We start from the raw sequence: 12,655 nt of genomic DNA, 5'->3' as shown, positions 1-12,655 counted from the left end.
ACTGCGCATAATAAAAGCTCATGGCCAGAGGTGTAATGTGGCAAAGCACCACTTCTCAGCCGTTGTCGAGAAAATCGACAGTTAAAAGAAACTGTTGCGGTGAAATACTCTACGATTAATAATTTTGAACAGCGTCATGGCGCAGCGGTAAGCGCTCGGGTTCGTAATCCGAAGGTCGCCGTATCTGATCTCGCGACATCCAATTTTTTTTATTATTAGTTTTTTAGTATATATATATATATATATATATATATATATATATATATATATATATATATATATATATATATATATATATATATATATATATATATATATATATATATATATAAAAAAAACTATTAATGAATCCTTATGCATGTTGGTGAAGGCGGATCGCTCTCCAATTGTACCGCCTCCATTTTTCCGTTTTTTTAACAGAGTGTACCAAAGCTCTCCCGTCTGCACTGATTTTCGACGCTGTTGTAAGTTGCGCTAGGGACCGCATCTACCTTCTTTCGAAGTTAGCAGGCAACTATGCTGTTATGCGGTGGCTCGTTTCAGCCCATTCAACATCTGTCCTTCAAGTGTAACGAGCGAGTGACGGAGTTTATATTTCATACCTGCCGCAGCAAATTTGTGTTCGTGGGGTCTCTATTCTAATTCAAACGTTTGACTTACGCTATATGTATTCATTTTGGAATACCGTTTCTACGTCTTCTGTTAACTATAGTGGTTAACATTATGAAGACAATTAATAACATTTGTGAAATACAACTTTGTTTGCGGAAAACATAATGATGTTCGAAGTCGCCAGTTTTTCCACGACAAACGACTTTCAACAACTTATTATATGCATAATTGTTGCAACTGATTGCCAGGAATTTTTTATATATATATATATATATATATATATATAAAAAATTACAAAAAACAAATACTAAAAAAAAGGGTTGCATGGCGTGAGATTCGATCCGGCGACCTTCGGATTACGAACCTGAGTGCTTACTGCTGCGCCACGACGCTGAAGAAAATTATTAATCGTAGAGAGTATTTCACCGCAATGGTTTCTTTTAACTGTCGATTTTCTCGACAACGGCTGAGAAGTGCATCTTGGTGCTTTGCCACATTACACCTCTGGCCATAAGCTTTTATTATGCGCAGTATGTATCGAATCTGAATTTCACAATTGGCGGCCTCCCCTTGTAAGCAAAGAAGGGAGAGCAGAAAGGTGGAAGGAGTATATAGAGGGACTATACAAGGGTGAAGTTCTTGAGGACAATATTATGGAAATGGAAGAGGATGTAGATGAAGATTAAATGGGAGATATGATATTGCGTGAAGAATTTGGTAGAGCACTGAAAGACCTAAGTCGAAAAAAGGCCCCAGGAGTAGACAACATTCCATTAGAACTACTGACAGCCTTGGGAGAGCCAGTCCTGACAAAACTCTACCATCTGGTGAGCAAAATGTATGAGATAGGCGAAATACCCTCAGACTTCAAGAAGAATATAATAATTCCAATCCCAAAGAAAGCAGGTGCTGACAGATGTGAAAATTACCGAACTATCAGTTTAATAAGTCACGGCTGCAAAATACTAACGCGAATTCTGTACAGACGAATGGAAAAACTGGTAGAAGCCGACCTCAGGGAAGATCAGTTTGGATTCCGTAGAAATATGGGAACACGTGAGGCAATACTGACCCTACGACTAGATTAAGAAAAGGCAAACCTATGTTTCTAGCATTTGTAGACTTAGAGAAAGCTTTCGACAATGTTGACTGGAATAACCTCTTTCAAATTCTGAAGGTGGCAGGGGTAAAATACAGGGAGTGAAATGCTATTTACAATTTGTACAGAAACCAGATGGCAGTTATAAGAGTCGAGGGACATGAAAGGGAAGCAGTGGTTGGGAAGGGAGTGAGACAGGGTTGTAGCCTCTCCCCGATGTTATACAATCTGTATATTGAGCAAGCAGTAAAGGAAACAAAAGAAAAATTCGGAGTAGGTATTAAAATCCATGGAGAAGAAATAAAAACTTTAAGGTTCACCGATGACATTGTAATTCTGTCAGAGACAGCAAAGGACTTGGAAGAGCAGTTGAACGGAATGAACAGTGTCTTGAAAGGAGGATATAAGATGAACATCAACAAAAGCAAAACGAGGATAATGGAATGTAGTCGAATTAAGTCGGACGGTGCTGAGGGAATTAGATTAGGAAATGAGACACTTAAAGTAGTGAAGGAGTTTTGCTTTTTTGGGAGCAAAGTAACTGATGATGGTCGAAGTAGAGAGGATATAAAATGTCGACTGGCAATGGCAAGGAAAGCGTTTCTGAAGAAGAGAAATTTGTTAACATCGAATATAGATTTAAATGTCAGGAAGTCGTTTCTGAAAGTATTTGTATGGAGTGTAGCCATGTATGGAAGTGAAACATGGATGATAAATAGTTTGGACAAGAAGAGAATAGAAGCCTTTGAAATGTGGTGCTACAGAAGAATGCTGAAGATTAGATGGGTAGATCACATAACTAATGAGGAGGTATTGAATAGAATTGGGGAGAAGAGGAGTTTGTGGCACAACTTGACTATAAGAAGGGATCGGTTGGTAGGACATGTTTTGAGGCATCAAGGGATCACCAGTTTAGTGTTGGAGGGCAGCGTGGAGGGTAAAAATCGTAGAGGGAGACCAAGAGATGAATACACTGAGCAGATTCAGAAGGATGTAGGTTGCAGCAAGTACTGGGAGATGAAGAAGCTTGCACAGGATAGAGTAGCATGGAGAGCTGCATCAAACCAGTCTCAGGACTGAAGACCACAACAACAACAACCATCTGTCTTTCATTCAATTCATGTGGCACCCATTTTCCACACTTTTGGATCTTTCCTATAGCTTTCAAACGGTCAGAAATTGTTTATTGTGCAACATTTAGCATTTCTGCCATTTTCTTCTGACTCAAAGTATCATCTTCATCCAATATCGCTTGGAATTCGGTGTCTTCAAACTTTTTTGGTGGTCTTCTACGTTCTTCATTTCTTACATCAAAATCATTATTTATGAACTGTTGAAACCATCTTTTGCATGTTGCTTCTGATAGAGCATGATCAGCATATGCCTTGACAAGCATTCAATGCAACTCTGCAGCACTTCTATTCAAATGAAAACAAAAAATTAATGCTTTCCCCAAATCATCACTTTCTGGTACAAAATTCGACATTGTTAACAAAATGAAAACATATGATGTTGTTTGTTCCATGACTTGATGTATACTAAACATCTTTGACAGATGTCATACCAACCAAACAAAATAAAATTAAGTCCTGTTCACAACAAATGTTCCCTATCGACACATGTGTATCTTAACACTCATTTCATACCGGTACACCTGGTACATTGAATTACCATACTTTATTGTCCAAAAACTGGGGAAATTCAGATAATGTGATTTATTTCACATACTTTTTATTTGCTTGGACCTTTTTAGTAAATCTTTTTTAAAGATAATTCTGTTGTTGTACTGAACACATGTTGCATTTTTCATTTTGTACAGTACGATCAACAACAGCTTTGCTCTGAGGTTACAAAAGTCGTGTTACAATGATGAGCACATATACAGATGGAGGTAGTATCACATACACAAGGTATAAAAGGGCAGTGCATTGGTGGAGCTGACATTTGTACTCAGGTGATTCACATGAAAAGTTGCTGATGCGATTATGACCATGAGACTGAAATTAATGGACTCTGAATGAGGAATGGTAGTTGGAGCTAAAAACATTGGACATTCCATTTTGGAAATCAATAGGGAATTCAATATTCTGAGATCCACAATGTCAGGAGTTTGCTGAGAATACCAAATTTCAGGCATTACCTCTCATCACAACGTAGTGGCTGACGGCCTCCACTTAACGGCCAAGAGCAGCAGCGTTTACATAGAGTTGCTAAGAAACTAGCAACACTGTGAAATAACCACAGAAACCAATGTGGAACATAACAATAATCATATCCATTTGGGCAGTCTCGTGAAATTTGGTGTTAATGGGCTATGGCCACAGGCAACTGACTCGAGTGCCTTTGCTAATAGCACAACATCAGCTGCAGAGCATCTCCTGGCTTCATGACCATATCAGTTGGACCCCAGACGACTGGAAAACTGTGGAATGGGAGAGCTGATGGTAGGGTTTGACACCACAAAGTCATGGGTCCAATTTTTCTGCAAGGAAGTTTGCAAGCTTGAGGTAGCTCCATAATGGAATGGATTGTGTTTACATGGAATGGACTGGGTCTTCTGGTCCAACTGAAGCAATCACTTACTGAAAATGCAGCCAAACAATGATGGAATTTTGAAGGATGATAATGTCCCACATCACTGGGCCACAATTGTTTGTGATTGGATAGAGTTTTGTTATCACCTTCAATGTGTAGAATTTCTTTTTGCATGAAGCTCATTATGCCATGTACAAACCATAAGTAGCACTGTGCCAATGTATATTCTAAAAAGAGCCTAATAGTTACAGGACAGGTTTGTTCAGATAAGAAATAAATTTTTAGACAGTCATATATCTGCATGTGCTAGTGACACCATCTTATTAGCAGTGAGACAAAACCTCATATTCTGTTCCCACAAACTCAGAGCGATTCATTAACTTTTGAGCTCTTACAGTGCAGATTGAAAAATATGAAAATGCTTTATGTATGAATGCCTCCACATCCGAGTCAAAATGTCAGAGGTAGCCTTCCCAGTATTATGAAGAATATGACAAAAAATGTACTGAACTGAAAAATAAATAATGTGTTTTTGTTGTGTACTAAAATGGGCAGTTTAGCAAAACAATTCAAAAAACTGAATGGGGATCATGGAACGGTCTCAAAAATGGGTGGCTCCCAGTGAAAACAGGTAATATTGCATCGCTAGGTATACATAGTGCAACTAATTTCCCTTTATAGATATTGAGGAATTGTAGTGGAGGTCATGACAGTTAAGTTTATCATAGGAACTTATGTCCACAAATGTACTATTGTCCCCACTACATATAAAATACCATAACAGACATTCAGATCCATGCTCACTACAGGTTTGCTTACACGGCATTCAGATGTGTTTGTGACCTGCCTGGATCTCATTTTACACATGCTGTCCTAAATCATGGGGCCAAAGTGGATAGGTCACTGTGAGCTGACTGCTTGGCCTGGACATTCTCCCAACGTGAACCTGATAAACTACTGGCTGTGGGCTCACATGAAATGCTTGATTTACAAGATCCCTCTGGTTTATGGGGAAGACCTACTAGTGTGAGTTACGACTGTGACAGACACTGGAGAACCAAGGACTGGCACTCACATGTTCCACAACACAGTACAAAGATACTGTATCTGTTTTGATGTTGATGGTTGCTACATTGAGCCCTGTTTGTAAATGAACTCAGGCAACAAGAAGCTGGAGTCAGAGAGCAATGTGTTCTGTGGTATTTTGTGTGTAATGGGGAAATAGCATGTTTCCAGACAGGAGTTTCTACGCTTAACTTAATCACCTTGCTCCTCACTTCAAGTCCTCAAAGTTTTGTAAATGGAAGTTAGTTACACCCATTGTGTATTATGAACCAAACAGACCAGAAAGGAAAACTTAAGAATATTGACACCAGGTGCGGTATAAGAACAAGCAAGATAATTCCACCTTGCTCTGTTACAAACTCTACTCTAAATGCTACACACGAAGTTTATTTTTGGGTGCGTTACTGGGTTTGTGTAAATCACAGTTCAGATGAAACAAAATTGTATTATCTGCAACAAAAAGCATTGATGGTAAATGTACTGGGAAGTGAGTGTAAGAATTCCAGCATCCTTAAAGAGACCTCTGCAACGTATGTAGTCATCCACTCTACACCATATTCTTTGTACTTGCTTCTACTTAATAAATACTTTAGTTACTTTTTGCTGTCCTACCTCCGAATATAATTCCATAAGACAGTAGGGTGTGAAAGTACGTAACATGTGGCAATATCCATACAATCAATACAGTGTGTAAAACATGCTGAACTAACTGAAGGGAAAACATTTTTCAATTTTTATACCAAAGCTTCTAATTATTTATTGGTTGACTAGTTTCAGTCTCTGCCCATTTTCACAAGCCATGTACTTGTTGTGGGCAATTTATGCCATCACGGTCCGCCCCCAGTAGCTGAGTGGTCAGCACGACTGACTGTCAATCCTAAGGGCCCGGGTTCGACTCCCGGCTGGGTCGGAGATTTTCTCTACTCAGGGACTGGGTGTTGTGTTGTCCCAATTATCATCATCTCCATCGATGCGCAAGTCGCTGAAGTGGTGTCAAATCGAAAGACTTGCACCAGGCGAGTGGCCTACCCAACGGGAGGCCTCGTCACACGCCATCATCATCGTATGCCATCACGCTTTAGATGTTGTAGCTCAAATCTTTAGTATCCAGTATGATCCTGATCCCCCCATGAACCATGGACCTTGCCGTTGGTGGTGAGGCTTGCGTGCCTCAAGGATACAGATGGCCGTACCGTAGGTGCAACCACAACGGAGGGGTATCTGTTGAGATGCCAGACAAACATGTGGTTCCTGAAGAGGGGCAGCAGCCTTTTCAGTAGTTGCAGGGGCAACAGTCTGGATGATTGACTGATATGGCCTTGTAACACTAACCAAAACAGCCTTGCTGTGCTGGTTCTGCGAACGGCTGAAATCAAGGGGAAACTACAGCCGTAATTTTTCCCGAGGACATGCAGCTTTACTGTATGATTAAATGATGATGGCGTCCTCTTGGGTAAAATATTCCGGACGTAAAATAGTCCCCCATTTGGATCTCCGGGCGGGGACTACTCAAGAGGACGTCGTTATCAGGAGAAAGAAAACTGGCGTTCTACGGATCGGAGCGTGGAATGTCAGATCCCTTAATCGGGCAGGTAGGTTAGAAAATTTAAAAAGGGAAATGGATAGGTTAAAGTTAGATATAGTGGGAATTAGCGAAGTTCAGTGGCAGGAGGAACAAGACTTTTGGTCAGATGATTACAGGGTTATAAATACAAAATCAAATAGGGGTAATGCAGGAGTAGGTTTAATAATGAATAAAAAAATAGGAGTGCGGGTTAGCTACTACAAACAGCATAGTGAACGCATTATTGTGGCCAAGATAGACACAAAGCCCATGCCTACTACAGTAGTACAAGTTTATATGCCAACTAGCTCTGCAGATGATGAAGAAATAGATGAAATGCATGACGAGATAAAAGAAATTATTCAGGTAGTAAAGGGAGACAAAAATTTAATAGTCATGGGTGACTGGAATTCGTCAGTAGGAAAAGGGAGAGAAGGAAACACAGTAGGTGAATATGGATTGGGGGGAAGAAATGAAAGAGGAAACCGCCTTGTAGAATTTTGCACAGAGCATAACTTAATCATAGCTAACACTTGGTTCAAGAATCATAAAAGAAGGTTGTATACCTGGAAGAATCCTGGAGATACTAAAAGGTATCAGATAGATTATATAATGGTAAGACAGAGATTTAGGAACCAGGTTTTAAATTGTAAGACATTTCCAGGGGCAGATGTGGATTCTGACCACAATCTATTGGTTATGAAGTGCAGATTGAAACTGAAGAAACTGCAAAAAGGTGGCAATTTAAGGAGATGGAACCTGGATAAACTCAAAGAACCAGAGGTTGTAGAGAGTTTCAGGGAGATCATAAGGGAACAATTGACAGGAATGGGGGAAAGAAATACATTAGAAGAAGAATGGGTAGCTCTGAGGGATGAAGTAGAGGAGGCAGCAGACGATCAAGTAGGTAAAAAGACGAGGGCTAATAGAAATCCTTGGGTAACAGAAGAAATATTGAATTTAATTGATGAAAGGAGAAAATATAAAAATGCAGTAAATGAAGCAGGCAAAAAGGAATACAAACGTTTAAAAAATGATATCGACAGGAAGTGCAAAATGGCTAAGCAGGGATGGCTAGAGGACAAATGTAAGGATGTAGAGGCTTGTCTTACTAGGGGTAAGATAGATACTGCCTACAGGAAAATTAAAGAGACCTTTGGAGAGAAGAGAACCACTTGTATGAATATCAAGAGCTCAGATGGCAACTCAGTTGGGAGAGCCAGTCATGACAAAACTCTACCATCTGGTGGGCAAGATGTATGAGACAGGCGAAATACCCTCAGACTTCAAGAAGAATATAATAATTCCAATCCCAAAGAAAGCAGGTGTTGACAGATGTGAAAATTACCGAACTATCAGTTTAATAAGTCACAGCTGCAAAATACTAACGCGAATTCTATACAGACGAATGGAAAAACTGGTAGAAGTGGACCTCGGGCAAGATCAGTTTGGATTCTGTAGAAATGTTGGAACACGTGAGGCAATACTAACCTTATGACTTATCTTAGAAGAAAGATTCAGAAAAGGCAAACCTACGTTTCTAGCATTTGTAGACTTAGAGAAAGCTTTTGACATTGTTAACTGGAATTCTCTCTTTCAAATTCTGAAGGTGGCAGGGGTAAAATACAGGGAGCGAAAGGCTATTTACAATTTGTACAGAAACCAGATGGCAGTTATAAGAGTCGAGGGGTATGAAAGGGAAGCAGTGGTTGGGTAAGGAGTGAGACAGGGTTGTAGCCTCTCCCCGATGTTATTCAATCTGTATATTGAGCAAGCAGTGAAGGAAACAAAAGAAAAATTCAGAGTAGGTATTAAAATTCATGGAGAAGAAGTAAAAACTTTGAGGTTCGCCGATGACATTGTAATTCTGTCAGAGACAGCAAAGGACTTGGAAAAGCAGTTGAACGGAATAGACAGTGTCTTGAAAGGAGGATATAAGATGAACATCAACAAAAGCAAAACGAGGATAATGGAATGTAGTCAAATTAAGTCGGGTGATGCTGAGGGAATTAGATTAGGAAATGAGACACTTAAAGTAGTAAAGGAGTTTTGCTATTTAGGGAGTAAAATAACTGATGATGGTCGAAGTAGAGAGGATATAAAATGTAGACTGGCAATGGCAAGGAAAGCTTTTCTGAAGAAGAGAAATTTGTTAACATCGAGTATAGATTTAAGTGTCAGGAAGCCGTTTCAGAAAGTATTTGTATGGAGTGTAGCCATGTATGGAAGTGAAACATGGACGATAACTAGTTTGGACAAGAAGAGAATAGAAGCTTTCGAAATGTGGTGCTACAGAAGAATGCTGAAGATAAGGTGGGTAGATGATGTAACTAATGAGGAGGTATTGAATAGGATTGGGGAGAAGAGAAGTTTGTGGCACAACTTGACTAGAAGAAGGGATCGGTTTGGTAGCACATGTTTTGAGGCATCAAGGGATCACAAATTTAGCATTGGAGGGCAGCGTGGAGGGTAAAAATCGTAGAGGGAGACCAAGAGATGAATACACTAAGCAGATTCAGAGGGATGTAGGCTGCAGTAGGTACTGGGAGATGAAGAAGCTTGCACACACCAAACCAGTCTCAGGACTGAAGACCACGACAACAACAACATGATCCTGATTCATGTGGCAAAGATATTTCATATGCAATGGATAATTTGTTCTCATTGGAATTAACTGCATCTCATGCTGGCTTATTTTTCATAGGTATGATTGTAAATTTGACTCATAATGAATTGCATTGACATCTGTCAGATTTACAATAACACCTACGACAAATAAGCCAGCATGACACATGGTGAATTCCAATAAGAATGAATTCTCCATTGTATTGTGAAATATCATTGTCACATACCTCAGGTCATGCTGGTTAATAAAGATCTGAGCTACATCTAAAGTGTGATGACATAAATAGAACTATCCTCACAAAACATATACCAAATACAAAATATGTGGCTTATGAAAATAGGGAAAGCCTGAAACTTGTCAACCAATAAATAATTAGCAATTTAGGTGCAAACAATTAAACGTGTATTTTTTTCAATATTTGAAAGTTGCAAGCTGCTACATACTGAAAACCATTATGTACTGAATTAAGCTTAATGATTAGTTTGAACATGTGTTGACTTTACTTTAATTTGTTATTCAGTTGTGAAATCAAGATGATATCATGCAGAATATTCAGACCTGAGAAACAAAAATTAAAAGAGGAGTATGCTATGCAAAAAGTGAGTGTGTGGCAGCCAAATTCCAGCAGCAAACAATTTACAATTGATTCAGGATGAGGCTGTGAAATTTAATATCTCAAATCTGCTTATAGAACAACTGCATTAAGTATGAGAAAAGTTTGTAAAAAATTGCCTTACCTCATAGACTGTGTATTTGTCATCCTTTGTGGCAGGCTGCTGTGTGAGGCCCAAGGTCAGCTGATCCAAGTTATTACCTTGAATGAGGATTTCTGGTTTATCGAACCATCTGTTTATTTTTATTTTTCCGACTGGACATCCTATATCTTTGTACATACTGTAAAATGTGATTTAATTAGTTTATCTCATTAAAAAGAAAAATGAATGTATACATGGACTGTTTCTTCGAAAAGGAAATGGATTTAGATTTTGGTAGCAGCTGCTGTAAGAGGGCTTGCACAATATTTGTTCAGTTTTTATCTCTTTATTTATATTTTTTGCGTGGAGCCATACAATAATGCCTTTTGCACATGTCAGAAGTGACAATAATTGCACTTACAAAATATGTTACATATTAAAGTTGTTATATCTTACATTTGTTTTATACATTTATTACTTAATAGTTAATATGCTACTAGTTGAAGTTACTGTTCAAAGTCTTAAAATTTGGTAAATGAATATAAACATTTACCTGTCAGAAAAATTTTAATGTGACATTAAAATTGTTCCCCATACACTTTCTTAGAGAGTTTGGTAGTTGGTTAGACCAAGTAAAAACATTAATGAGTTTCCTCTTTGCATGCATCCATGCAAGTGCTGACTATATACATAGTTAATCATAAGTGATGTACAAAGCTGACATAAACTCAATGATAAGGTTACAAACTTTCAGTCCAGATATGAAGCAGCCACAGAAGGTATACCCCAGGGCCTAATTTTAGTCGCTTTCCTCTTCCTAGTGTCCATGAATGATGCAGAGTCACCCATCATCTCCCAGTTGGTAACTTATGCAGATGATGTCTTACTGTTATTTGGTGGCAAACAAAATGATGAGTTAAATAACTGAGGTCAAATAATTGCTTATTTCCAGGACTGAGATTTGGAGATTAATATCTGCAAATCACTGTTATTACCATTTAAACTTGCAAATTCACACCAAACATCTGTCAGTAATATAGGTGGAACTGAAGCAGTGGAAACAGAAGACTGTAGACTAAATTTCTAGGTATTTACCTAAATGAAAACCTATGAGGGGTAAAAGATATCAATTTCACATGTATTAAATCAGTAGTGCACTAAGGCTAACTAGTCTTCTCCCATCAGACATTAAAAACAATTTACCATGGGACAATTTTTGCACAGATTATTTATGGGATAGAGATATGGGACTGTGCTACTGACATACATACGAATGGAATATTAACCCTGCAGAAAAGTGCAGTCGTGATCATCAGTGGAACAGGGTACAGAGGGTCACACACAGAAATAATTGTATGTCATAAATACCTCAAAGTCTGCTCATTGTACTGGTAGCTTTACAAATCAATTACATTTTTTGTGATGTCAGAAGAAAGCATTCACGCAGTCTATTATGTATGACTGTAATAAAAGAAAGGAAGGATGCTACTATTGACTAGGAGCTAAACTAAAAGCAATGGCCCATGCTTTAATAGTCACATATAGTAAATCAAACTGCTGGCCTTTATAAGGTATCACAAAGAGAACTAATTCAAATTTAAACAGAAATCATTCTTGATGGAAAAGTGTTTATAATTTTTAAGTAAATATTGACATTAAGCTGAAATGAAATCTTTGTATATTTTCTTATGTGAAATATGAATATTTGTAATAATTATGATGTAATATCCAATTGTGTTGTCTTACTTAGTACACTGACATTTGCATTATGTGTATGTAATCACCTATGCATACATAAAATGTATCTGCTCTCTGTTCATTCTAAACTTATTAATTCTTTTGTCTTGCTAAGTAAACTGATATTTGTATTACATATATGTAATCACTTATATGTGTATAAAATGTATCTCCTCTCTCTTTGTAAAAAACTTGTAAACTCTATTGTCTTACTAAGTAACCTTATATTTGTATCATATACTCAAATATCTAGTCACTTATGCAAAAATTGCTGTGGCATTTGCAAAAGTAATCAGTTGGTGACTCCATGAAAAAAAATACAATAAATAAATCAACAAATTGTTTTCGGGGTGCACTCAGCCCCATGATGCCAAATGAGGAGCTGCTCGACCGAATAGTAGTGGCTTCGGTCAAGAATACCATCATAATGCCCCGGAGAGCGGTGTGCTGACCCCACACCACTCCTATCCGCATCCTCCACTGAGGATAACATGGCAGTCAGATGGTCCCGATAGACCACTCGTGGCCTGAAGATGGAGTGCTTTATTTTTAGTCTTGTTCTTTTCCAGAAATAGTTAAATTTTCTCCTAGTGTTGTGATCATATACATCATTGCACTTGATAATTTCATTGGTTGACTCATAAAAAATGTAACTAATTTAAATGTGTATAAAGAATAAGTTGTTAGGTACTTGTCATGCAAAAGTACTTCACAACATGAAT

The 12,655-nt window shown here is 38.2% G+C and overlaps 1 protein-coding gene across 1 annotated transcript in view; it reads right to left on the bottom strand.

The window, feature by feature from the left end:
- The window catches only part of LOC124551034 (peroxidase-like), a 151,863-nt gene that overhangs the window by 24,424 nt on the left and 114,784 nt on the right, over positions 1-12,655 (bottom strand). Inside the window, exon 10 of the mRNA XM_047125889.1 lies at positions 10,239-10,395. Within this exon, the coding sequence (XP_046981845.1) occupies positions 10,239-10,395 (157 nt within the window). The remainder of the gene's footprint in view (positions 1-10,238; positions 10,396-12,655) is intronic.

Source organism: Schistocerca americana, chromosome 9 (assembly GCF_021461395.2).
Source record: "Schistocerca americana isolate TAMUIC-IGC-003095 chromosome 9, iqSchAmer2.1, whole genome shotgun sequence".
Taxonomy (NCBI): domain Eukaryota; kingdom Metazoa; phylum Arthropoda; class Insecta; order Orthoptera; family Acrididae; genus Schistocerca; species Schistocerca americana.
Note: the sequence above shows the minus strand (reverse complement) of the source record. Positions and strands in the feature narration are given on the sequence as shown.